Source organism: Vidua macroura, chromosome 33, assembly GCF_024509145.1.
Source record: "Vidua macroura isolate BioBank_ID:100142 chromosome 33, ASM2450914v1, whole genome shotgun sequence".
NCBI lineage: Eukaryota > Metazoa > Chordata > Aves > Passeriformes > Viduidae > Vidua > Vidua macroura.
In genome coordinates this window covers 815712-838342 of record NC_071603.1, presented here as the reverse complement: position 1 = coordinate 838342, position 22631 = coordinate 815712, and the positions used below count along the sequence as shown (strand labels likewise).

The 22631-nt window shown below is 67.5% G+C and overlaps 2 protein-coding genes across 2 annotated transcripts in view; one reads left to right on the top strand and one right to left on the bottom strand.

The window, feature by feature from the left end:
* Positions 1–33: 33 nt before the first annotated feature.
* Positions 34–22300, top strand: LOC128820970 (spectrin beta chain, non-erythrocytic 4-like). The gene is given in 39 exon segments (XM_054001823.1): positions 34–173; positions 260–386; positions 1377–1596; positions 3000–3148; positions 4198–4371; positions 4989–5060; positions 5062–5081; positions 5686–5766; positions 6620–6735; positions 7019–7131; positions 7802–7989; positions 8434–8551; positions 9180–9338; positions 9730–9750; positions 9752–9835; positions 9837–10034; positions 10121–10274; positions 10690–11872; positions 12418–12555; positions 12938–13694; positions 13775–13888; positions 13890–13978; positions 14124–14214; positions 14371–14517; positions 15036–15299; positions 15931–16155; positions 16656–16745; positions 17106–17177; positions 17179–17388; positions 17914–18044; positions 18880–19084; positions 19609–19737; positions 19740–19844; positions 19846–19986; positions 20707–20805; positions 20808–20953; positions 21505–21643; positions 22031–22115; positions 22287–22300. Coding segments are annotated over 39 exon segments (6708 nt in total).
* A 141-nt stretch (positions 22301–22441) lies between these two features.
* The window catches only part of LOC128820969 (neurexin-2-like), a 36854-nt gene continuing 36664 nt past the window's right edge, over positions 22442–22631 (bottom strand). Inside the window, 1 exon segment of the mRNA XM_054001822.1 lies at positions 22442–22464. Coding sequence (XP_053857797.1) covers positions 22442–22464 — 23 coding nt within the window.

Sequence of the window (22631 nt, the reverse complement as noted above, 5' to 3'; positions counted from 1 at the left end):
CCGGAGGGGGCGTGGCCTTCCGCCGCCGTCGCCATGGCAACAACCCGGGGTTGGGGGGGCGTGTCCCGGGGGCGTTGCCGCGGTGACGGCGGGGAGGGCGTGGCCCGCAGGCCCCGCCCCCCGGGGTGTGATGAGCTGCCGCGGGCTCAGCGCGCGCCGCGGCCGCAGCGCAGGTAAGGGCGGGGGGGGGGGGACACACCTGAGGGGGGGGTCAGACAGGGGGAGACCCCCCCCCAAAACACCCCGAACCCACCCCCAGAACCCCTCCCCAGGGGTCCCGCAACCCCCCGGCCCCGCTGATCCCCCCGCGCCCCCCCCCGCCCCGGGCACTGCGGCAGCGGCTCCGCATCCCCGGGCAGAGCCCCCCCCGCGTTGCCCCGGGGGGGGTTTGGGGACCCCCACCCCCAAATTCGCGTGTTTGTGTCCCCAACCCCCCCCCCCGACCCCCCCGGCGCTGCGGGCGCTGATCCCCGTTAAGAGCATTAACGGGAGGGGGAGTGGGGGGGCAGCGGGGGGCTCTGGGGGGGCTCTGGGGAGCCGGGGGAGGGGGCTCGGAGGAGTTTCGGGGGTCCCGGGGAGGAATTTGGGGTGCTCGGGATTTGTTTGAGGGGATTTGGGGGCGCTCAGGGTGACCCGGAGAGTTTTGAGGGGGAGCTTTAGTGATGGGGGGGGGCTTGGAGGAGTTTTGGGGGTCCCGGGGGGGATTTGGGGGGGCTCAGGGGGGTCTCCGGAGAGGTTGGGGGGGACTCGGTGCAATTTGGGGGTCCCTGGGAATGCCCAGGGGGGGCTCGGGGTGTCCCTGAGAGTTTTGGGGAGGGGTCTCAGGAGGAGGGGGGGGAACTTGGAGGAGTTTTGGGGGTCCCGCAGAGGATCTGGGGGGTCCCGGGGGGATTTGGGGGGGGTCTTTACTGGGTTTGGGGGGGGTCTCTACTGAAGGTGAAGTTTGATTAACGATTTGGGAGGGGGGGGGTCGCAATTAATTTGCGGGAATTCCTGTTAATTGGGGGTGTCTTTATTAACTTGAGGGGGGGGCCTTTTATTAATTTGGGGAGGGGTCTGTCTTAATTTGAAGAGTTCTTCATTAATTTGCGGCGCTTTCGCTTAATTTGGGGGGGGTCTTCATTAATTTAGGGAAAATCTCTCAATTCGAGGAATATTTTAATTAATTTGGGGGGGTCTCAATTTGGGGGGGGTCTCACTTAATTTGGGGGGGTCTCCCTTAATTTGGGGATCTCCGTTAATTTGGGGATCTCCGTTAATTTGGGGAGGGGTCCCCGTTAATTTCGGGCTCCCCGCGGGTCACTTTGGGGGGGGGTCACCCCCTTTGTCCCCCCCTCAAATTGACCAAACCCCCCCCCCACTTTTCCCAGCTCCCTCCTGAGCTCTCCCAGCGCCGCCCCCTCCCCAAATTTGGGGGTCCCCAAAGGCCACCATGTTGTCCCCCCCCCCCCTACGACCCCCTGGAGCTGCCGCGGTTCAGCGACCCCCGCTGGGAGGGGGAGGGGGGCGCGGGGGGGCCCGAGGAGGAGGAGGAGGAGGAGGAGGACGAAGGCTCCGCCCGGCGCTTCGAGCGCTCCCGCATCAAAGCCCTGGCAGGTACGGGGCGGGGGGGGGACACCCCAAAAATGGGGGAAAAAGGGAAAAAATAGTGGGGAAAAAAGCGGGGGGGGGAAGATAAAAAAATGGGGAAAAAAAATGGAGAAAAAGTAAAAAAAAATGGGGGAAAAATAGAAAAAAAAAGTGGGAAAAGGCACAAAAAAGGGAGGGAAAAGTTAAAAAAAATGTGGGTTTTTGAGGAAAGTAGGGGGGAAAGTGTAAAAACTGGGGCAAAATGCACAAAAAGTGAGGGAAGTTTAAATGCCGTGGGGAAAATGGGGAGAAAAGAGGAAAAAGTTTGGGGGGGAAAGTGCTAAATTGGGTGGAAATGCATAAAAATTGGGAGGAAAGTGGATAAAAGTGGGGGGGAAGGGGAAAATGGGGGGGAAGTGCAAAAATTTGTGGGAAATGCACAAAAAAATGGGGGGGAAGTGTAAAAAATGGGAGGAAAAAAAGAAAAAATTGGGGGGGAAGTGAAAAAAAATGGGGCGAAATGCACAAAAAGTGGGGGAGAAATTCAAATGTTGGGGCGTAAAGTGGGATAAATGTGAAAAAAAACACAAAAAGTGGGACAAAAGTGCAAAAATTAAGGGAAAAGTACAAAAAAATGCGAGGGGGAAAAGCCAAAGCAGGAGGAAAAGTCCGGGAAAAAGGAGAAAATACCCAAAAATAGGGGGAGACCCCAAAAATGGACATGGGGGAACCCCAAAATGTGGGAACGATCCCTAAAAAATCAGGGGAAAACCCCCAAAAATGGGGAAAGACGCCAGGAAATGGGGGCACACCGTGGAAAAATGGGGGGAACGCCCCAAATTTCCCCTCCCAAACCCCCTCAATCACCCCAAAACCCCCCCGGGACACCCCAAAACCCCCCCAGCCCCCCAAAACTCCCCCAAACCACCCCGGACCCCCCTCAGGAGCCCCCCAGGGACCCCCCCAAATCCTCTTAGCGTTAATCCAGCGCCGGCTGGCGCGGGGGGGATCCCCTCCCCCCCGGGACCCCCCTCGGGGGGCTGCGACCCCTGGGGGGCTTTGGGGGGGGGCTTTGGGGGCAATTTTGGGGTTCTCGGAACCCCCCCCCGCGCCCTCCCCAGATGAGGTCGAGGTTGTGCAGAAGGGGGACGTGGGGGGATCTGGGTGGGATTTGGGGGCTCTGGGGCGGTTTAGGGAGATCTTTAGGGGATTTTTGGGGGGGTTTTGGGGGGTCCTGGACCCCCCCGTGCCCCCCTAGACGAGCTCGAGGCCGTGCAGAAGGAGGAGGGGGGGGGGGGTCTCGGGTGGGATTTGAATGATCTGGGTGGGGTTTGGGGGCTCTGGGTGGGGTTTGGGTGGTCTGGGGGGATTTGGGGAGGGGTTTAGGGGGGATTTTGGGGGTCCCTGACCCCCCCCGTGCCCCCCCCCAGACGAGCGCGAGGCCGTGCAGAAGAAAACCTTCACCAAGTGGGTGAATTCCCACCTGGCGCGGGGGTCGCACCTGAGCGACCTCTACAGCGACCTGCGGGACGGGCGGCTCCTGCTGCGGCTGCTCGAGGGGCTCTCGGGGGAGACCCTGGTGAGTGAGACCCCTCCCCAAATCGGGGACACTGAAACCCCCCCAAAAACAGCGATCCCCCCAATGGGGACCCTGCCCAAAATGGGGAAATCGCTGTGGGGACCCCCAAAAAGGGACCCCCGGGCTGCTCGAGGGGGTTTCTGGTGAGTGCGACCCCTCCCCAAATTGGGGATGCCCCTCATGGGGCTGCCAGACCCTGTTGGATCACCCCAAGCCCCCTCTGGACACCCCCAGACCCCCGAATCCCCCTGTGACCCCCCCCCCCGCAGCCCCCTCCCATCTGCCCCAAACCCCAATTCCTGTCACCCTCACCCCACCGACCCCCCCCGGACCCCCCAAATCCCTTCCTGTGCCCCCCGCCCTCCTCTGACCCTCTCCTAGACCTTCCCCCCCCCCCTTTCTATGACCCCCAGGCCCCCCAAAACTCCTCCCCAAGACCCCCAATCCCCCTAAACCCCCAACCTCTCTTTCTGTCACCCCCCCCCCCCCCCGGGACCCCCAAAATCCCAATTCCCACCCCCCTCTCTCCCTGCCTGGCCCGGGGGGGGGGTCCCTGACGGGGCCCCCTGGTCCTGGGGGGGTTCCCTGGCTGTGCCCCCCTTCCCGGGGGGGGTCCCTGACGATGCCCCCCTTCCCGGGAGGGGGTTCCCTGGCGGTGCCCCCTGCCCTGGGGGGATTCCCTGACCATGCCCCCCTTCCCGGGGGGGGGTCTCTGACTGTGCCCTTTGTCCCTGCGGGGGTTCCCTGACGGTGCCCCCCTACCCGGGGGGGGGGTTCTCTGGCTGTGCCCCCCTACCGGGGGGGGTCTCCTGATGATGCCCCCCTGCCCTGGGACGTTCCCTGATGGTGCCCCCCGGCACTGGGGGGGTTCCCTGGCTGTGCCCCCCGGCCCTGGGACGTTCCCTGACAATGCCCCGCGGTCCTGGGGGGGTTCCCTGACGGTGCCCCCCATCCGGGGGGGTTCCCTGGCTGTGCCCCCCGGTCCTGGGGGGGTTCCCTGACAATGCCCCCCGGCCCGGGGGGGTTCCCTGACGGCGCCCCCCGCCCAGCCGCGCCCCACGCGGGGCCGGATGCGGATCCACTGCCTGGAGAACGTGGAGAAGGCGCTGCGCTTCCTGCGCGAGCAGCGCGTGCACCTGGAGAACGTGGGCTCGCACGACATCGTGGATGGCAACCCCCGCCTGACCCTCGGCCTGGTCTGGACCATCATCCTGCGCTTCCAGGTGGCCCCCCCCGGCACCCCCGGCCAGGGGGAAATGGGGCGGGGGGCGCGGCCCGGACCCGCCCTGCGGGGGCTGTGCCCGCCCTGAGGGGTTTGGGGTCATTTTGGGGGGTCCTGGAGCTGCCCTGGGGGGTTTGGGGTCATTTAGGGGGGTCCTGGAGCTGCCCTGAGGGGTTTGGAGTCATTTTGGGGGGTCCTGGATCCACCCTGGGGGATTTGGGGTCATTTAGGGGGTCCTGAACTTACTCTGGGGGGTTTGGGGTAATTTAGGGGGGTCCTGAACCCACCCTGGGGGGTTTGGGGTCATTTAGGGGGGTCCTAGACCAGCCCTGGGGGGTTTGGGGTCATTTAGGGGGGTCCTGGAGATGCCCTGGGGGGTTTGGGGTCATTTCGGGGGGTCCTGAACCCGCCCTGGGGTCTCAGTTTGCTCACAGAAGTCCCCAGACCTTCCCCAGGCTCCTTTTGGGGGGGGGGGGGGGTTCACACCCATTTCTGGGGGTCCTGACCCCGCCACTGGATGCTTGCACCCATTTTAGGGGTTCCAGACCCTCTCTGGGGGGGGATCCTTGACCCTAATTTGGGGGTCCCTGCCCCCGTTTTTGTGCCCCCCCCCTCCAGATCCAGGACATCAGCGTGGAGACCGGGGACACGCGGGAGCGGAAATCGGCCAAGGACGCGCTGCTGGCCTGGGTGCCAGATGAAAACCGCGGGGTGAGGGGTCCTGGGGGGCTCTGGGGGGCTTTGGGGGGTCCTGGGGGGGGCTCAGGGAGGATCCTGGGGGGGGGGTTAGAGGGTTCTGGGGGGGCTCAGAAGGGATCCTGAGGGGGTTTGGAGGGTCCTGGGGGGGCTCTGTGGGGCTGGTGCCAGATGAAAACCGCGGGGGTGAGGGGTCCTGGGGGGATCTGGGGGGGTTTGAGGGAGTCCTAGTGGGGCTTAGAGAGGATCCTGGGGGAGTTTAGGGGGTCCTGGGGGGTCCCGGGGGGGGTTGGGGGTCCTGGGGGGGCTCAGAAGGCATCCTGAGGGGGCTCTGTGGGGCTGGTGCCAGATGAAAACCGCAGGGTGAGGGGTCCTGGGGGGGTCTCAGGGGGGAACCTGAAGTGGTCTGGGGGTCCAGGGGGGGTCCTCGGGGGGAATCTGGGTGGTCTCCATGTGGCTCGGGAGGCTCCTGGGTGCTCTATGGGGCTTTGGGGAGGCTCTGAGTGGTCCCTGAGGGGACTCAGAAGGGACGTGTGGGGTCTAGGGGGGCTCCTGGGGGGTTCCCAGGGGGTTTTGGGGGGAGTTTTGGGGGTCTCTGACCCTCCCCTGGCCCCCCCAGGTACCCCAATGTGAACGTGCAGAACTTCACCACGAGCTGGAGGGACGGGCTGGCCTTCTGCGCCCTCATCCACCGGCACCGGTGCGGGCCGGGCTGGGGAGGGGGCTGGGGGCTGTGGGGAGGGGGCTGTGGGGAGGAGGCTGCTGTAGGACAGGGGCTGGGGGGTGGGGATGTGGGGGTTATAGGGCAGCGGTTATGGGGTGGGAGTCTGTGGGGTTATGGGGCAGGGGCAGGGGTTACAGGGTGCTGTGGGTCAGCGGTCAGTGGCTGTGGGTCAGTGGTCAGTGGTCAGCAGTCAGCGGTCAGTGGTCAGCGGTTATGGGGTGCTGTGAGTCAGCGGTCAGCGGTCAGCAGTCAGTGGTCAGTGGTTATGGGGTGCTGTGGGTCAGTGGTCAGTGGTTATGGGGTGCTGTGGGTCAGTGGTCAGTGGTTATGGGGTGCTGTGGGTCAGTGGTCAGTGGTCAGCGGTCAGCGGTCAGCGGTCAGTGGTCAGTGGCTGTGGGTCAGTGGTCAGCAGTCAGTGGTCAGTGGCTATGGGGTGCTGTGGGTCAGTGGTCAGTGGCTGTGGGTCAGCGGTCAGTGGTCAGTGGCTATGGGTGCTGTGGGTCAGTGGTCAGTGGCTATGGGGTGCTGTGGGTCAGCGGTCAGTGGCTGTGGGTCAGTGGTCAGTGGTCAGTGGCTATGGGTCAGTGGTCAGTGGCTATGGGGTGCTGTAGGTCAGCAGTCAGTGGCTGTGGGTCAGTGGTCAGCAGTCAGTGGTCAGTGGTCAGCAGTCAGTGGTCAGTGGTTATGGGGCACTGTGGGTCACCGGTCAGTGGCTGTGGGTCAGTGGTCAGTGGTCAGTGGCTATGGGTCAGTGGTCAGTGGCTATGGGGTGCTGTGGGTCAGTGGTCAGCAGTCAGTGGTCAGTGGTCAGCGGTCCGGTCGTCCCCAGGCCGGAGCTGCTGGACGTGGGGTCCCTGCGCGGAGCCAACGCCCTCCACAACCTGCAGAGCGCCTTCGCCGTGGCCGAGCGCGAGCTGGGGGTCACTCGGCTGCTGGACCCCGAGGGTGAGGGGCTGGGGGGGGCTGGGGGGAGAACTGGGGGTCCCTGGCTGGGTTTGGGGCTGGATTTGGGGCTGGATTTGGGGCTGGATTTGGGGGTCTGACCCCCCCACCCCACCCCCAGCTGTGGCCGTGGAGCAGCCGGACGAGTGGTCAGTGCTGGGGGGCTGTGAGGGGTCAGGGCGGTTTGGGGCTCCTGGGGGGGATTTGGGGATGGATTTGGGGGTCCCTGGGGGAACTTTGGGGTCCCCGAGAGGGATTTGGGGGTCTGACCCCCCCCTTGCCCCAGATGTGGCCGTGGAGCAGCCGGACGAGCGGTCAGTGCTGACCTACGTGGCCGCACTCTACCATCACTTCTCCAGGATGAAGGCGCTGGCCGTGGAGGGAAAACGCGTCGGGAAGGTCCGGGGTGGACACGGGGTGGACAGATGGACGGACACGGGATGGACAGATGGACACGGGGTGGACACAGGACGGGGGGGACACAGGGATGGACACACAGGTGGATGGAAAGGGAAGCGGAGGAGGAAGGGATGGACAGATGGACATGGGGTGGCCGGACGGACGATGGGCAGATGGACAGACAGACGACGGACAGATGGACAGACAGACAATGGACAGATGGTGTCGGGGGGTGGGGACTGGACAGAATCCGTGGGAATGGGCGGGGGGGGGGGAGTCAGGGTGGGGGGAGGGAGGGACAGATGGGATGGACAGAGGGATGGGTGGGGGACGGACAGGGGGATGGAGGGGATGGACAGAGGGACAGAGGGGACGGACAGAGGGATGGATTGATCAGAAAGGGACAGAGAAGGAGGGGGATGGATGGACAAAGGGATAAATGACAGAGGGGCGTGAGGATGGATGGATGATGGATGGATGGATGATGGATGGATGGATGGATGATGGATGGATGGATGATGGATGGATGGATGGATGGATGGATGGATGGATGGATGGATGGATGAAGGATGATGGATGGATGGATGACAGATGGATGATGGATGATGGCTGGATGTAGAATGGACGTGAGGACAGACAGACAGACAGCCGTTCCCCCGCCCGTCCGCAGGTGCTGGAGGCGGCGCGCGAGGCCGAGGGCCTGGCCGGCCGTTACGAGGCGCAGGCGGCCGAGCTGCTGGGCTGGATCCAGCGCTCGCTGCTGCTCCTCACTGACCGGCGCCTGCCCCGCGGCATCCCCGGCCTGCAGGGGCAGCTCCAGGCCTTCAGCGCCTACCGCACCACCGAGAAACCCCCCCGGTGAGACCCCCAACGGGGCCGGGCTCGGGGGGCTCCCTCCTGGGCACTGGGGGCTGCCCAGAGGGGTTTGGGGTCTCCAATGGGGGGTTTGGGGTCTCCAAGATGGGGTTTGGGGTCTCCCTAGTGGGGTTTGGGGGCCCAAAGGGGGTTTGGGGTCTCCCCAATGGGGTTTGGAGTCTCCCCAGTGTGTTTCAGGTTCCCTCTGAGGGGTTTTGGGGCATCCCTGGAGCTCGGAGTAGGTTTAGGATCCCCCTGGTGTATTTTGGGGTCCCCCCGGTGTATTTTGGGGTTCCCCATTGTATTTTGGGGTCCCCCGGTGTATTTTGGGTTCCCCTGGAGTATTTTGGGGTCTCCCCAGTGTATTTTGGGTTCCCCCAGTGTATTTTAGTGTCCCCCCCGGTGTATTTTGGGGTCCCCCCGGTGTATTTCGGGGTCCCCCCGCAGGTTCGAGGACAAGGGCTCCCTGGAGGTGCTGCTGTTCTCGCTCCGGAGCCGCCTCCGCGCCAACAACCAGCGGCAGTTCGTGCCACGGGAGGGGACCCACAGCGCCGACATCAACAGGGTGACAGCCACAGGGGACACGGGGACACTGGGGACAGGGGGGGTGACAGGGACAGGGGGGTGACAGGGACATTGGGGATGACAGGGACATTGGGGACACGGGGGTGACAGGGACATTGGGGGTGACAGGGACATTGGGGACACGAGGGTGACAGGGACAGGGGGGACATTGGGGGTGACAGGGACATTGGGGACATTGGGACGTGGGGGGACATGGAGGGTCCCCACAGCGCTGACATTAACAGTGGGTGACAGCCACAGGGAACAAGGGGGACACAGGGATACGGGACAAGACACAGCAACACAAGTGCCAGGTGTGCCAGGGGTGCCAGGTGTGCAGGTGACACGGGTGTACCAGGTGACGCAGGTGCCCCAGGTGCCCGGTATGCCAGGTGTGCCAGGTGCCCCAGGTGACACAGGTGGCCCAGGTACCCCAGGTACCAGGTGGCCCAGGTGACTCAGGTGCCCCAGGTGACACAGGTGACACAGGTGCCAGGTGTGCCAGGTGCCCTAGGTGCCCCAGGTGACACAGATGCCAGGTGTGCCAAGTGTGCCCGGTGCCCCAGGTGCCAGGTGTGCAGGTGCCACAGGTGTGCCAGGTGTGCCAGGTGACCGTGCCGTCCCCGCAGGCGTGGGAGCGGCTGGAGAAGGCGGAGCACGGCCGGGAGCTGGCGCTGCGCTCGGAGCTGCTCCGGCAGCAGCACCTGGAGCAGCTGGCAGCGAGGTTCCACCGCAAGGCCGCCCTCAGGGAGACCTGGCTGGGGGACAACCAGCGCCTGGTGGCACAGGTGACACCGGGACCCCCACCCAGGGACCCCTGAGACCCCCCCCAAACAACCCCCAGTCAGGGCCAGCCAGCGCCTGGTGGCACAGGTGACACCGGGACCCCCACCCGACCCCAAACCAACCCCACCTGGTGCCACAGGTGACCCTGAAACTGCCCCCACCCCAGGGGACTTCCCCTTGTCCCCACCAGGACAATTTCAGGATGTGTCCCCCCCCCCCCTTTGTCACCCCTCAGCCCCTTTTTTTCTCCTCCAGGACAATTTGGGGGGGTCCCCAGAGTATCCCCCCCCCACACCTTTTACCCCTTCTCCCCCCCTCTCCCACCCCAGGATGATTTCGGGGGGGGGCTCCCGGGTGTGTCCCCTCCCTCACCCCCCCTTTCCCCCCCCCCAGGACAATTTCGGGGGGTCCCTGGGGGGGGGTCGAGGCCGCGCTGCGCAAGCACGAGGCCATCGAGAGCGACATCGCCGCCTACGGCAGCCGCGTGCGCGCCGTCACCCGCCGTGGCCGCCGAGCTGGAGGCCGAGCGCTATCACGACATGGGCGGCATCGCGACACGGCGCGACCACGTGGTGTCGCTCTGGGAGGCGCTGCGGGCGCAGGTGGCGGCGCGGCGCGAGCGGCTCCGGGCGCACCTGGAGCTGCAGCGGCTCCTGCGCGACCTGGAGCACCTGATGGGCTGGATGGAGGAGATGGAGGTGGGGAAGGGACTGGGGGGGTGGGATCCCCTCGTGGGACCCCCCCGCCTCCCGTGACCCCCCCGGTGTCCCCCGGTGTCCCCCAGGTGCGGCTGCGGTCGCGGGATTTCGGGCAGCACCTGAGCCAGGTGGACGATCTGCTGCAGATCCACGCCCTGGTCGAGGGGGACGTGGCGGCGCAGGCCGAGAGGGTCCGGAGTGTGGGGGCGGCGGCCGAGCGCTTCCTCGGGGAGGGGGGCGGTGAGTGACCCCCAAAACTGAGACACCCCCCCCCCCCAAAATTGGGATGCCCTGGAACCCCCCAAACCCAGGGACACCTGAATGCCAGGACCCCCACTCACCTGAGACCCCCCAAAACTGCGACCTAGCAAAACCCCAAAATGGATTCCGAAAAACTGGGAGCCCCAAAAACCGAGACCCCCAAACCACTGAACCCCTGAACACCGGGACCCCCAAATCCCAGACCCCCAGCACCCCCAAACGCTGCCTCTCCCAAATCCTGGGCATCCCTCAATCCCAGACCCCGGGACCCCCAAAAATTTGGATCCCTAAACACCGTACCCATGAACCCTGGGGATTCCAGACCCCAGGACCCCCAAACCGTGCGACCCCCAGACCCCCCCCAGCCCCGCTGACCCCCGCCCGTGCCCCCCAGGGTACCGCCCGTGCCCCCCGGAGCAGCTGCGGGCCCGCGTGGCGGCTCTGGAGCTGCGCTACCGGGGGCTGTCGGCGCTGTCGGAGCAGCGGCGGCTGCGGCTGGAGCGCTCCCGGCGCCTCTGGAAGTTCCTGTGGGACGCGGGCGAGGAGGAGGCCTGGATGCGGGAGCAGGAGCGGCTCCTGCGCTGCCCGGAGCTGGGCCGGGACCTGCCGGGGGCCCTGCGGATGCTGAGCCAGCTCGAGGCCATCCGAGGGGCGCTGGGGGGACGCGCGGGGCCGCTGCAGCGGCTGCTGGAGCGGGGCCGGGAGCTGCTGGCGCAGGGAGCCCCCGACGGAGCCGCGGCATCCACGGAAGCCACCCCTGGATCAGTGGAAGCCACCCCTGGCTCGACGGGATCCGCTGCCGGATCCATGGGAAGCGCAAAACCCGCGGAATCCGCTGCTGGATCCACCGCCAGATCCCCGGAACCCCCCACGGGACCCCCGGAATGCAAGAACGCGTCCCTGGGACGCGCTGCTGGACCCCCGGAATCCACCGAGGGACTCTCGGCACCCGCCACCAGAGCCGCGGAACGCCCCGACGGATCCACGGAAGCCCCTGAGGGACCCCCGGGCCCCGCTCCCGGCTCCCCCGACCCCGCGGCCGCCGTGTCCCGCCGGATCCGGGAGCTGGAGTCGCTCTGGGCGGCGCTGCCGGCGCTGGCCGGGGCCCGGGAGCGGCGGCTCCGCGCGGCCGCGGGGCGATTCCAGCTGGACGCGGAGGCGGCCGAGGCCGAGGCGTGGCTGGCGGCCGCCGCCCGGCGAGTGGCGGCGCCGGAGCTCGGCCACGACGAGAGATCCGCGGGGATGCTGGAGCGGCGGCTGCGGGAGCTGCAGGACGAGATGCGGCGGCGCGGGCCGGCGCTGGCGGCGCTGCGGGAGCAGGCGCTGCCCGGCGATGCCGCCGACGTTCCCGACGTGGTGCCGGGGCTGGCGGAGCGCCTGGCGGAGCTGGAGCGGCGGCACCGGGAGCTGGAGGAGCGGGCGGAGCTGCGGCGCCTGGAGCTGCGGGACGCGCTGGGATTGTTCGCGGCGCGCAGCGAGGCCGATGCCTGCGCGCTCTGGGTGGGCGAGAGGGAGCAGTGGCTGCTCTCCATGGAGATTCCCGAGCGGATCGAGGACCTGGAGGTGGTGCAGCAGCGGTGAGCGCCCGGGGCTCCCCGTGCTGCGCCGTGGAAATCCCAGAGTTATTCCCAGAATTATTCCCGGGAAATCTCGGAGCGCCCGTGGTCGCCCCCGCTGGGATTCCCCCGGGAATTTTCCCAAGAATACACAGGATCGCCCCGTTATTCCCGTTTTTCCTCAGGATGTCTACACTATTCTCATCATTCCCGGTGTTCCCAGTGTTCCCTGAGTTCCTACCTCCACCACAACATTCCCAGTGTTCTAGGTGTTCCCGTTTCCCCAGAATTTTCACTTCCAACACAGTGTTCCCTGTACTCTCTGAATTCTCACCTTGACATGAGATATTCCCAGTATTCCCAGCGCTCCCAAAATTCCCTAAATTCCCACCCCCAGCGCAGTATTCCCAGAATTTGTGGCGTTCCCAGGATTTGTGGCATTCCCACCTCTGGCACCTCTGGCGTTGCTGGGGTTTCCAGCGCTCCCTGAATTCCCAGCTCCGGCTCAGCACTCCCGGAATTCCCGGTATTCCCGGAATTCTCGATCATTCCCGGCGCTCCCGCAGGTTCGAGACGCTGGAGCCGGAGCTGGCGGCGCTGGCGGCGCGCGTGGCCTCCGTGGGCCGCGTCACGCAGGAGCTGCGGGGATCCGGGGACAGGAACCGGGAGAGCGCCCGGGACACCTGGGAGCAGCTCCGGGACAGGTGGGGGCGGCCCCAGCGGGGCCATTCCGGGCAGGGATTGGGGGCGGATCCGGGCAGGGATGGATTTTCCAGGCGCTCAGGGAAGTGTTCCAGGCAGGGATGGGTTCTCCGGGCAGTCAGGGATGCAGGGAAGGGTTTTCCCGGCCGGGATGCTCTGGGAAGGGATGGATTCTCCGGGCTGGGACACTCCAGGGATGGATTCTCCGGGCTGGGACGCTCCAGGGATGGATTCTCCAGGCTGGGACACTCCAGGGATGGATTCTCCGGGCTGGGACGCTCCAGGGATGGATTTTCCAGGCTGGGACACTCCAGGGACGGATTCTCTGGGCCGGATTCTCTCCCCGGGCTCTGTCCCACCGTGCCCCGATCCCGCCCGTGCCAGGTGGGAGCGGTTCCGGGCGCTGGCCGAGCGCAAGAAGGTGGCGCTGACCGCGGCGCTGAACATCCACAATTTCCGCCTGGAATGCCACGAGACGCGGGGCTGGATGCGGGAGAAGACGGCGGCGATCGAGGCCACGCGGGCGCTGGGCCGGGACCTGGCGGGGATCACGGCGCTGCAGGGGAAGCTGTCGGGGATGGGGCGCGACCTGGACGCCATCCAGGGAAAGCTGCGGGAGCTGCGGGCCGAGGGCGAGAAGCTGCAGGGGGAGCAGCCGGAGCGAGCGCCCGAGATCCGCGAGGGGCTGGCGGGGCTCGAGGCCGAGTGGGACGCGCTGCGCCGGTGCCACCGGAGCCGCGAGGAGTCCCTGGGCCAGGCGCGGCGGCTCCAGGGCTTCCTGCGGGACCTGGCGGCGCTCCAGGCGTGGCTGTCCCGCACCCGCGCGGCCGCGGGCTCCGAGGATGTCCCCGCGTCGCTGGCCGAGGCCGAGGGCTCCCTGCGGCAGCACGAGAGCCTCCGCACCGAGATCTCGCACTACGGCGCCGATTACCGGAGCGCCCGCGCCGCCGGCCGGGAGGTGACGCGGGGACAGACGGACCCGCAGAGCCTGTCCCTGCTGCAGCGCCTGGAAGCGCTGGATGCGGACTGGGAAGAGCTGGGCCGGGTGTGGGAGAAGCGGCAGCGGCTCCTGGCCCAGGCTGTCGCCTTCCACGTGTTCCTGCGGGACGCCAAGCAGGTGGAGGGGACGCTGGGGAAGCAGGTGAGGGGATCCGGGGTGTTCCGGGGCTCCGGTGCCGTCCCGGTCCCAGTCCCGATCCCAATCCCGGTCCCGACCCGCAGGAGCACACGCTGGCCCACACGGAGATGCCGGGCACGGTGCCGGGCGCGGAGGCGGCCGTGCGGAGGCTGGAGGAGTTCCTGGCCGCGCTGGACACCGGCACCGAGCGCGTCCGGCGCGCTCACGGACACCGGGCGGAAGCTGCTGGACGAGGGCGGCGTCCACGCGGAAAAGGTGCGGGAGACGGTGGAGTCAGTGGAGAGCAGGTGAGGGAGAGCATCCCACCCCATCCCATCCCAGTCCATCCCAGTCCGTCCCAGTCCCATCCCACCCCATCCCATCCCAGTCCATCCCAGTCCCATCCCATCCCCTGGGAATGGGGTCTCTCACCCCACCCTGGCCCTGGCACAGGCACCAGAAGATCCGGGAATCGGCCCAGGAGCTGCTGGGGCGGCTGCGGGATAACTGGGAGCTGCAGAAGTTCCTGCAGGATGGGCAGGAGGTGAGACAGGGCGGGGATTGGGACTGGGATGGGATGGGATTAGGATGGAGATCGGGGATGGATGGGGTTCAAATGGGGATGGGGTCAAGATGAGAACTGGGCTGGGATGGGACTGTGGGGAGGGATCCCGACCTGTGTCCCCGATCCCGATCCCAGCTGACGCTGTGGCTGAACGAGAAGCTGCCGGTGGCTCGGGACATGTCCTATGAGGGCACGCGGGACCTGCAGGGCAAGTGGCAGAAGCACCAGGCCTTCGCCGCCGAGCTCGCGGCCAACCGGGGCTGGCTGGAGGCGCTGGAGAAGGTGGGAACGGGGAAAAACGGGGGGAAAACGGGGGGAAAATGGGGGGGAAAAGGGGATCTGGGAAGGGTGGCCCTTGGAAAAGGTGGGATATGGGAGGGGGGGTTGAGTCACAAAATTCCATGGGTCCAACCTCAGCAATTCTGTGATTCCACGGGTCCAGCCTCAGTGATTCCGTGGTTCTGTGGGTCCAGCCTTGATCATTCCATGGTTCCGTGGGTCCGGTTTCGATGACCTCACCATTCCATGGGTCCCATCTTCACAACCCCCACAGTTTAGCGGGTCAACCTCAAGGATCCCACGTATCGTCGACAAGTCCATGATTTTTAGGGTCCAGCCGTGATGGTCCCACAGGTCCAGTTTCAATGATCCCACCACCCCACGTGTCCAATCTCCATGACCCCACAACGAAACGGGTCCAACCCCAACAATTCCACAATTCCCACCTTGACGTTGCCCATTCCGTGATTTCTTGGGTCCGACCCCCCGTAACTCCCTGCCGCCGTTCCCGTGTCCCGCAGGACGGCGAGCAGCTGGCGCGGGCGCGGCCGGCGCTGGCCGGACAAGTGACCACGCCCCGGCAGGAGCTGCGGGCGCTGTGGGCGCAGGTGGAGGCGGCGGCGGCCGCCAAGGGCCGGGGTTTGGCCGAGGCCGCGCGCGCCGAGAGCTGCGCCCAGGCCTGCGCCGGACTGCGCTCGTGGCTGGCCGGGGTCCGCGCCCAGCTCCGCTCCGGCCACTGCGGCCAGGACCTGACCAGCGTCGGGGTCCTGCTGACCCGGCACCAGGTCAGGGCTGGGGGCTGGGAAGTGGGAATGGGGCGTGGGGGGGCTGTGGGGAACGGGGTGAAGGTTTGGGGTGAAGGTTTGGGGTGCGGGGTTCAGGTAGAGGTTTGGGGTGTGGGTTTTGTGCGGGTCTGGGATGCGGGTTTGGGATAACCGGGTTTTGGGGTGAAGGTTTAGGGTGCAGGTTTTGGGGTACTCAGGTTTTGGTCGCAGGTTTGTGACGCAGGATTTGGGTTCGTGTTTTGGGGTTCGGGTTTCTGGGTGCAGGCGTTGGGATGCAGATTTGGGGGTGCAGGTTTTGAGGGCAGGTTCTGCTTTTGGGGGTGCGGGTTTGTGATGCAGGATTTGGCTGCGGGTTTTAGGGTTCAGCTTTTGGGGTGCGGATTTTGGGATCCCCCGAGGGTCCCTGACCCCCCAAACCCCCGCAGCTGCTGGAGACGCAGGCGGCGCTGCGGGAGCAGGAGGTGGGGGCCCTTTGGGGTGCGGATTTTGGGGTTCCCCGGGGGTCCCTGACCCCCCACACCCCCGCAGCTGCTGGAGACGCAGGCGGCGCTGCGGGAGCAGGAGGTGGGGGCCCTTTGGGGTGCGGATTTTGGGGTTCCCCGGGGGTCCCTGACCCCCCACACCCCCGCAGCTGCTGGAGACGCAGGCGGCGCTGCGGGAGCAGGAGGTGGGGGCGCTGCGGGCGCAGGCCGGGGGGCTCAGCCCGGGGCACCCCCGGAGCGCGGGGGTGCAGGAGCAGGTGCGGGAGCTGGAGCAGCAGTTCCGGGAGCTGCGGGAGCCGCTGCGGGAGCGCGGGCGGAGCCTCGCGGCCGCCAGGGAGCTGCACCAGTTCCGCAGGGATCTGGAGGACGAGCTCGTGAGTGGGGGGAGCCCCCCGGGGCTGTCACTGACCCCTGGGGTCCCTGGTCCCTCCCCCCCCCCCCCGTGCCTGACCCCCCATTTCTGCCCCCCCAAACCCTGACCCCGAATCTCTGACCCCCACCCCATTCCTGATCCCGAATCCTGGACCCCGAATCTCTGACCCCAACCCCGTTCCTCATCCTAAATCCCAATTCCTGGTCTCCACCAACCCCGACCCCTCCCAGGGTCTCTGAACCCCAAATTCTGCCCCCCAGTCCTTGAATCCTCCCCATCCCTGTCCCCACAGTGACCCGGACCCCCAGTGACCCCAATGTCCCCAATGACCCCGATGTCCCCAATGTCCCCAATGTCCCCAATGACCCCGATGACCCCGATGACCCCGATGTCCCCGATGTCCCCAATGACCCCCCCGTGTCCCCAATGACCCCAATGTCCCCAATGACCCCGATGTCCCCGATGACCCCGATGTCCCCGATGTCCCCCCCGTGTCCCCAGCTGTGGGTGCAGGAGCGCCAGGCCCTGGCCATGTCCACGGACCACGGCAAGGACCTGCCCTCGGTGCAGCTGCTGCTCCAGAAGAACGAGGTGGGTCAGAGAGTCCCCAAATGTCCCCCTGTGTCCCCTGTGACCCCCCCCAGCACTTATTCCATGACCCCCACAGACCCCCACACCTGGGAGGTCCCATAGATGCCCCTCCCTTAGACCCCCCACCCCTCAGGACCCCACAGATCCCCACAGACCCCCCCAGATTCCCCCATTGACCCCCATAAACCCCCCCTGGACCCCACGCTTTCCACCATGAACCCATAAATCCCCCATAAACTCCCCCATAGACCCCAGGCCCTCCAATTTTCCCCATAACCCCCCCCACAGACCCCCTAATTTCCCCCATAGACCCCCCCCATGGACCCATAAACCCCCCTGACCCCCACCCCGACCCCGCAGACGCTGCAGAAGGAGCTGCAGGGCCGCGAGCGCCGCGTGACGGAGCTGCTGGAGCGGGAGGTGCCCCGGGCCGGGGGTCCCCGGCTCGGGGGTGCCCGGGGGGGTCCCCGGGGGGGTCCCGGCGCTGCGGGAGGCCTGGCGGGAGCTGCGGGCGCAGGCGGCGCGGAGGCAGCGGCGCCTGGAGGCCGCCTTGGCCGCCCAACGCTTCCTGCGCGACGCCGCGGCCGCCGAGGCCTGGCTGGGCGAGCGCGAGCTGCACATGCTGGCCCAGGACAAGGCCAAGGTGGGCACCGGGCCAGGACCCCCCCCCCCGCTCCGGGGGACAGCAGAGTCACCCCTGATTTGTGGGAAGGGGGGGGATGGAGGGGTCCCGGGGGGGCAGGGAATGTGGAGAGGGGGTCAGGGGGGATGTGGGGAGCAGTTTGGGGGGGCTGGGGGAGGGTCTGTGATGGGTTCAGGGGGGATTGGGAAGGGTTTTTGGGGGTCTTTGGGGGGTTTGGGAGGTCTGGGGGGGGTCTGTGATGGGTTCAGGGGGATTGGGAAGGGTTTTTGGGGGTCTTTGGGGGGTTTGGGAGGTCTGGGGGGGCCATGGGGGGTCAGAGGGGGGGACAGGGAATGTGACAGGGGGTCAGGGGGGCTGTGGGGAGGGGTCTGGGGGGGGGGCTATGGGGGATCTCTGGGGGTCAGGGAGGCTCAGCGGGGATTTGCGGGGGCTCTGTGGGGTCCGGAGGGCTCGGGGGCACCCAAAGGACCTGCCGGGGGGTGTCTGGGGGTGGGGACAGCGCCGTGACCGCCGCGGTGTCCCCAGGACGAGCCGGGCGCCCAGGCCATGCTGAGCCGGCACCTGGGGCTGGAGCAGGAGCTGCGTGACTACGGCGCCACCGTGGAGCTGCTGGCCGAGCAGGGCCGGGCCATGGCGGCCGGCGGCCACCCCGACGGGTGGGGACACCCTGGGGACACCCTGGGGACACCCTGGGGACACCCCGGCCACCGCGTCCCCTGGCAGCCCCGTCCCAGTGCTCGCTGTCCCCTGCGTGCCCCGTCGCCGTGACCTCCGATGTGCCCGTGTCCCCGGACACCGCTGTCCCCGTGTCCCCTGTTCCTGATGTTCATGTGTCCCCTGTCCCTTGGGTGACACCGCTGTCCCCATGTCCCCCGCATGACACCACTGTCCCCTGGGTGACACCGCTGTCCCCATGTCCCCCGGGTGACACCGCTGCCCCCCTGGTGACACCACTGTCCCCCGGGTGACACCGCTGTCCCCTGGGTGACACCACTGTCCCCATGTCCCCCGCGTGACACCACTGTCCCCCGGGTGACACCGCTGTCCCCTGTCCCTTGGGTGACACCGCTGTCCCCTGTCCCTTGGGTGACACCGCTGTCCCCATGTTCCCCTGGTGACACCACTGTCCCCTGGTGACACCACTGTCCCCACGTCCCCCTGGGTGACACTGCTGTCCCCTGTCCCTTGGATGACACCACAGCCCCCTGGGTGACACCGCTGTCCCCTGGGTGACACCACTGTCCCCACGTCCCCCTGGTGACACCGCTGTCCCCTGTCCCTTGGGTGACACTGCTGTCCCCTGGTGACACCGCTGTCCCCTGTCCCTTGGATGACACCACAGCCCCCTGGGTGACACCGCTGTCCTCTGGGTGACACCGCTGTCCCCATGTCCCCCTGGTGACACCGCTGTCCCCTGTCCCTTGGGTGACACCACTGTCCCCTGGTGACACCGCTGTCCGTGTGACACCGCTGTCCGTGTCCCCTGTGCAGCGAGCGGCTCCGTGCCCGCGCCGCGCAGCTGCAGCGTCTCTACGCGGGGCTGTGTCACCTGGCCGGGGAGCGCAGGGCCACCCTGCAGGGCCACCACCGGCTGTGCCAGCTGCGCCGCGACCTCGATGACCTGGAGCAGTGGATCTCGGAGCGAGAGGTGGTGGCGGCGTCCCGGGAGCTGGGGCAGGACTTCGAGCACGTCACGGTGAGGGGACACTGAGGGGACACGGGCACTGTGACACTGAGGAGTCCCCGTGTCCCCTCAGTGCCAGGTGGCACCCAGGGCATCATGACACTGAGGGGGGGGTGCCTGTGTCCCCCTGTCACCAGGGGTGTCCCTGTCACTGGGGGTGTCCCACGTCCCCAGGAGTGCCCCCCCCTGGCCCCCGTGTGTCCCATGTCCCCCTGTCACCAGGAGTGCCCCCTGACCCCCTGTCCCTTGACTCCCTGTCCCTTGTTCTCCTGTCCCCTTTCCCCATGTCCCTCTGACCCCTGTCCCCCTGTCCCCCCCCGTCCCCCTGTCCCCCCCCTGTCCCCCCCGTCCCCCTGTCCCCTGTCCCGTGTCCCCCCCGTCCCCCTGTCCCCCCCTGTCCCCCCTGTCCCCCTGTCCCCTGTCCCGTGTCCCCCCCGTCCCCCTGTCCCTGTGACCCCTGACCCCTGTCCCCTGTCCCGTGTCCCCCCCGTCCCCCTGTCCCCCTGACCCCTGTCCCCTGTCCCATGTCCCCGCAGCTGCTCCGGGACAAGTTCCGCGAGTTCTCCCGGGACACGGGCGGGCTGGGCCAGGAGCGGGTGGACGCGGCCAACGCGGCGGCGGCGGCGCTGATCGCCGGGGGCCACCCCGAGCGCGCGGCCCGTGGCCCCAGTGGCAAGCGGGGCTCAACGAGGCCTGGGCCGAGCTGCTGGAGCTCGTGGCCACGCGGGCGCAGGAGCTGGCGGCCGCGCACGACCTGCAGCGCTTCCGGCGCGGACGCCCGGCAGGTGCTGGCGCAGCTCCGCGCCAAGGCCCGGCAGGTGCCCGAGGAGCTGGGGCGCGACCTGCGCGCGGCCGAGGGGCTGGAGAGGCAGCACCGCGCCTTCGAGCACGACGTGCAGGCCCTGAGCGCGCAGGTGAGGGACAGGGGACAGGGGAGGGGACAGGGGAGGGGACGGGGACAGGTAAGGGGCACGTGAGGGGCGGGTGAGGGACACACTGCGATGCAGGAGGTGGCTGTGATGGGATATGTCACTCGTCCCGTGTCCCACCTGTCCCCAGTGACAGCTGTCCACCTGTCACACGTGTCACACCTGTCCCATGTCACACCTGTCCCACCTGTCCCACCTGTCATACCTGTCCCATGTCACACCTGTCCCATGTCCCACCTGTCACACGTGTCACACCTGTCCCATGTCCCACCCGTTCCATGTCCCACCTGTCACAACTGTCACACCTGTCCCATGTCCCACCTGTCCCATGTCCCACCTGTCCCACCTGTCCCCAGGTGACAGCTGTCCACTAGGCTGTAGGCCACCTGTCACACGTGTCACACCTGTCCCATGTCACACCTGTCCCACCTGTCCCGCCTGTCCGCAGGTGACAGCTGTCCACCTGTCACATGTGTCACACCTGTCCCACCTGTCCCACCTGTCCGCAGGTGACAGCTGTCAGGAGGCCGCAGGCTGCCTGTCCCACCTGTCCCATGTCCCACCTGTCCCATGTCCCACCTGTCCCACCTGTCCCACCTGTCCGCAGGTGACAGCTGTCCAGGAGGCCGCGGGCCGCCTGTCCCATGTCCCACCTGTCCCATGTCCCACCTGTCCCATGTGTCACCTGTCCCCACCTGTCTGCAGGTGACAGCTGTCCAGGAGGCCGCGGGCCGCCTGGCCGCGGCGTACGCGGGCCCGCGGGCCGAGGAGCTGCGGGCGCAGGAGGGCGCGGTGGCCCGCGGCCCTGGGCCGAGCTCCGCGGGCGCTGCCAGCGCCGGCGCTGCCTGCTCGGGGACAGCGTGGAGCAGTTCCGGTTCCTCCGCGCCGCCCGCGACCTCCGGCTCTGGATGGACGGCGTGCACCTGCAGCTGCAGGCCCGCGAGCGGCCCAGGTGGGACAGGGGACACAGGGACACTCTGGGGACATGGGGACACAGCAGGGACGGGGGGACACTACAGGGACACTGTGGGGATGGGATGGGGGGGACATGTGGACACTGTGGGGACAAGGAGGGACACAGGGACACTGGGGGGATGGGGGGGGACATGGGGACACCATGAGGATAGGGGGGACACGGGGACATTGCAGGGACAGGGGGACACGGCGGGGACAGGGGGGGACACATGGGGATGAGGGGACATGCAGTGACTCTGGGGACACCGTGGGGACACCGCAGGGGACACGGGGGGGACACAGGAGCATGGGGACAGTCTGGGCCATGGGGACACACAGGAATGTGGGGACAGCCCTGGGGACACACGGGGACACACAGGGACACACAGGGACATGAGGACACACATGGGGACAGCCCTGGGGACACCGCAGTGCCCCCGGCGCGGGGCTGTCACCGCAGCCACCCTGGTGGCCCAGCCCTGCCCGCTGTGCCCAGGCGGAGCCGGGGTGTCCCCGCGGTGACCCCGCGGTGTCCCCGTCCCCTGGCAGGGATGTCACCGCGGCCGAGCTGCTGATCCAGCAGCACCAGGGGCTGCGGGCGGAGCTGGAGGCGCGCGAGGGCTCCTTCGGGGCCTGCGTGGCCGCGGCCACGGCGCTGCTGCAGCGCGGCCACCACGACGCCGACAAGGTGGGACGCGCCTGTCACCGTGTCACCCTATCCCCCGTGTCACCCCGTCACTGCGTCCTCATCCCCGCCTCTCCAGCCTTGTCACTGTCCCCAATCCCCGGCCCCACATCCCTGGTTCACATCCTCATCTCCACGGTGCCGTCCCCATCCCGTGTCCCCTCACGTCCCTGTCCGCTGTCCCTGTGTCCCAACCCCACCCCTCTATGTCCGTCCCTGTGTCCTTGTCCCCATCCTGCCCCCGAGCTCGTCCCCCTCGTCCCTGTCCCTGCCTCAATCAGCGTGTCCCAATCTTTGTCCCCATCCCTGTCCCCTGTCCCCTGTCCCCATCCCTGCCCCGTGCCCCCATCCCTGTCCTGTGTCCCCATCCCTGTCCTGTGTCCCCCCCAGCTGTCCCAGGAGCTGGCCGAGCTCCAGGAGCGCCGCAGGGACATCGGGGAGCGCTGGCAGGACAAGCTGGAGTGGCTGCAGACTGGTGAGGGACTGGGGGGGGCTCACGTGTCCCCTGTGCCCCCCCCGTGTCCCCCCCCCGTGTCCCCCCCCGTGTCCCCTGTGTCCCCCCCGTGTCCCCTGTGTCCCCCCCCATGTCCCCCCGTGTCCCCCCCCCGTGTCCCCTGTGCCAGACTCAGGTGCTGCCCCCACCCAGAGGGTGCGAACTGAGGGGTCCTCTGTGCCCATGTCCCTCTCAAAGGGGGGGTCAGGGGGTGGCACAGGGGGGTCCCCGTGCCCCGAGTCCCCTCTCAGTGCCCCCGTGGTGGCTCTGGGTGGCACAGGGGGGTCCCCGTGCCCCGTGTCCCCCTCTCAGTGCCCCGTGGTGGCTCCAGCTGGCACAGGGGTGGCACAGGGGGGTCCCTGGTCCCCGTGCCCCCTCTCAGTGCCCCGTGGTGGCTCCGGGGTGGCACAGGGGTGGCACAGGGGGGTCCCTGGTCCCCCGTGGCCCCCCTCTCAGTGCCCCCCCGTGGCGGCTCCAGCTGGCACAGGGGTGGCACAG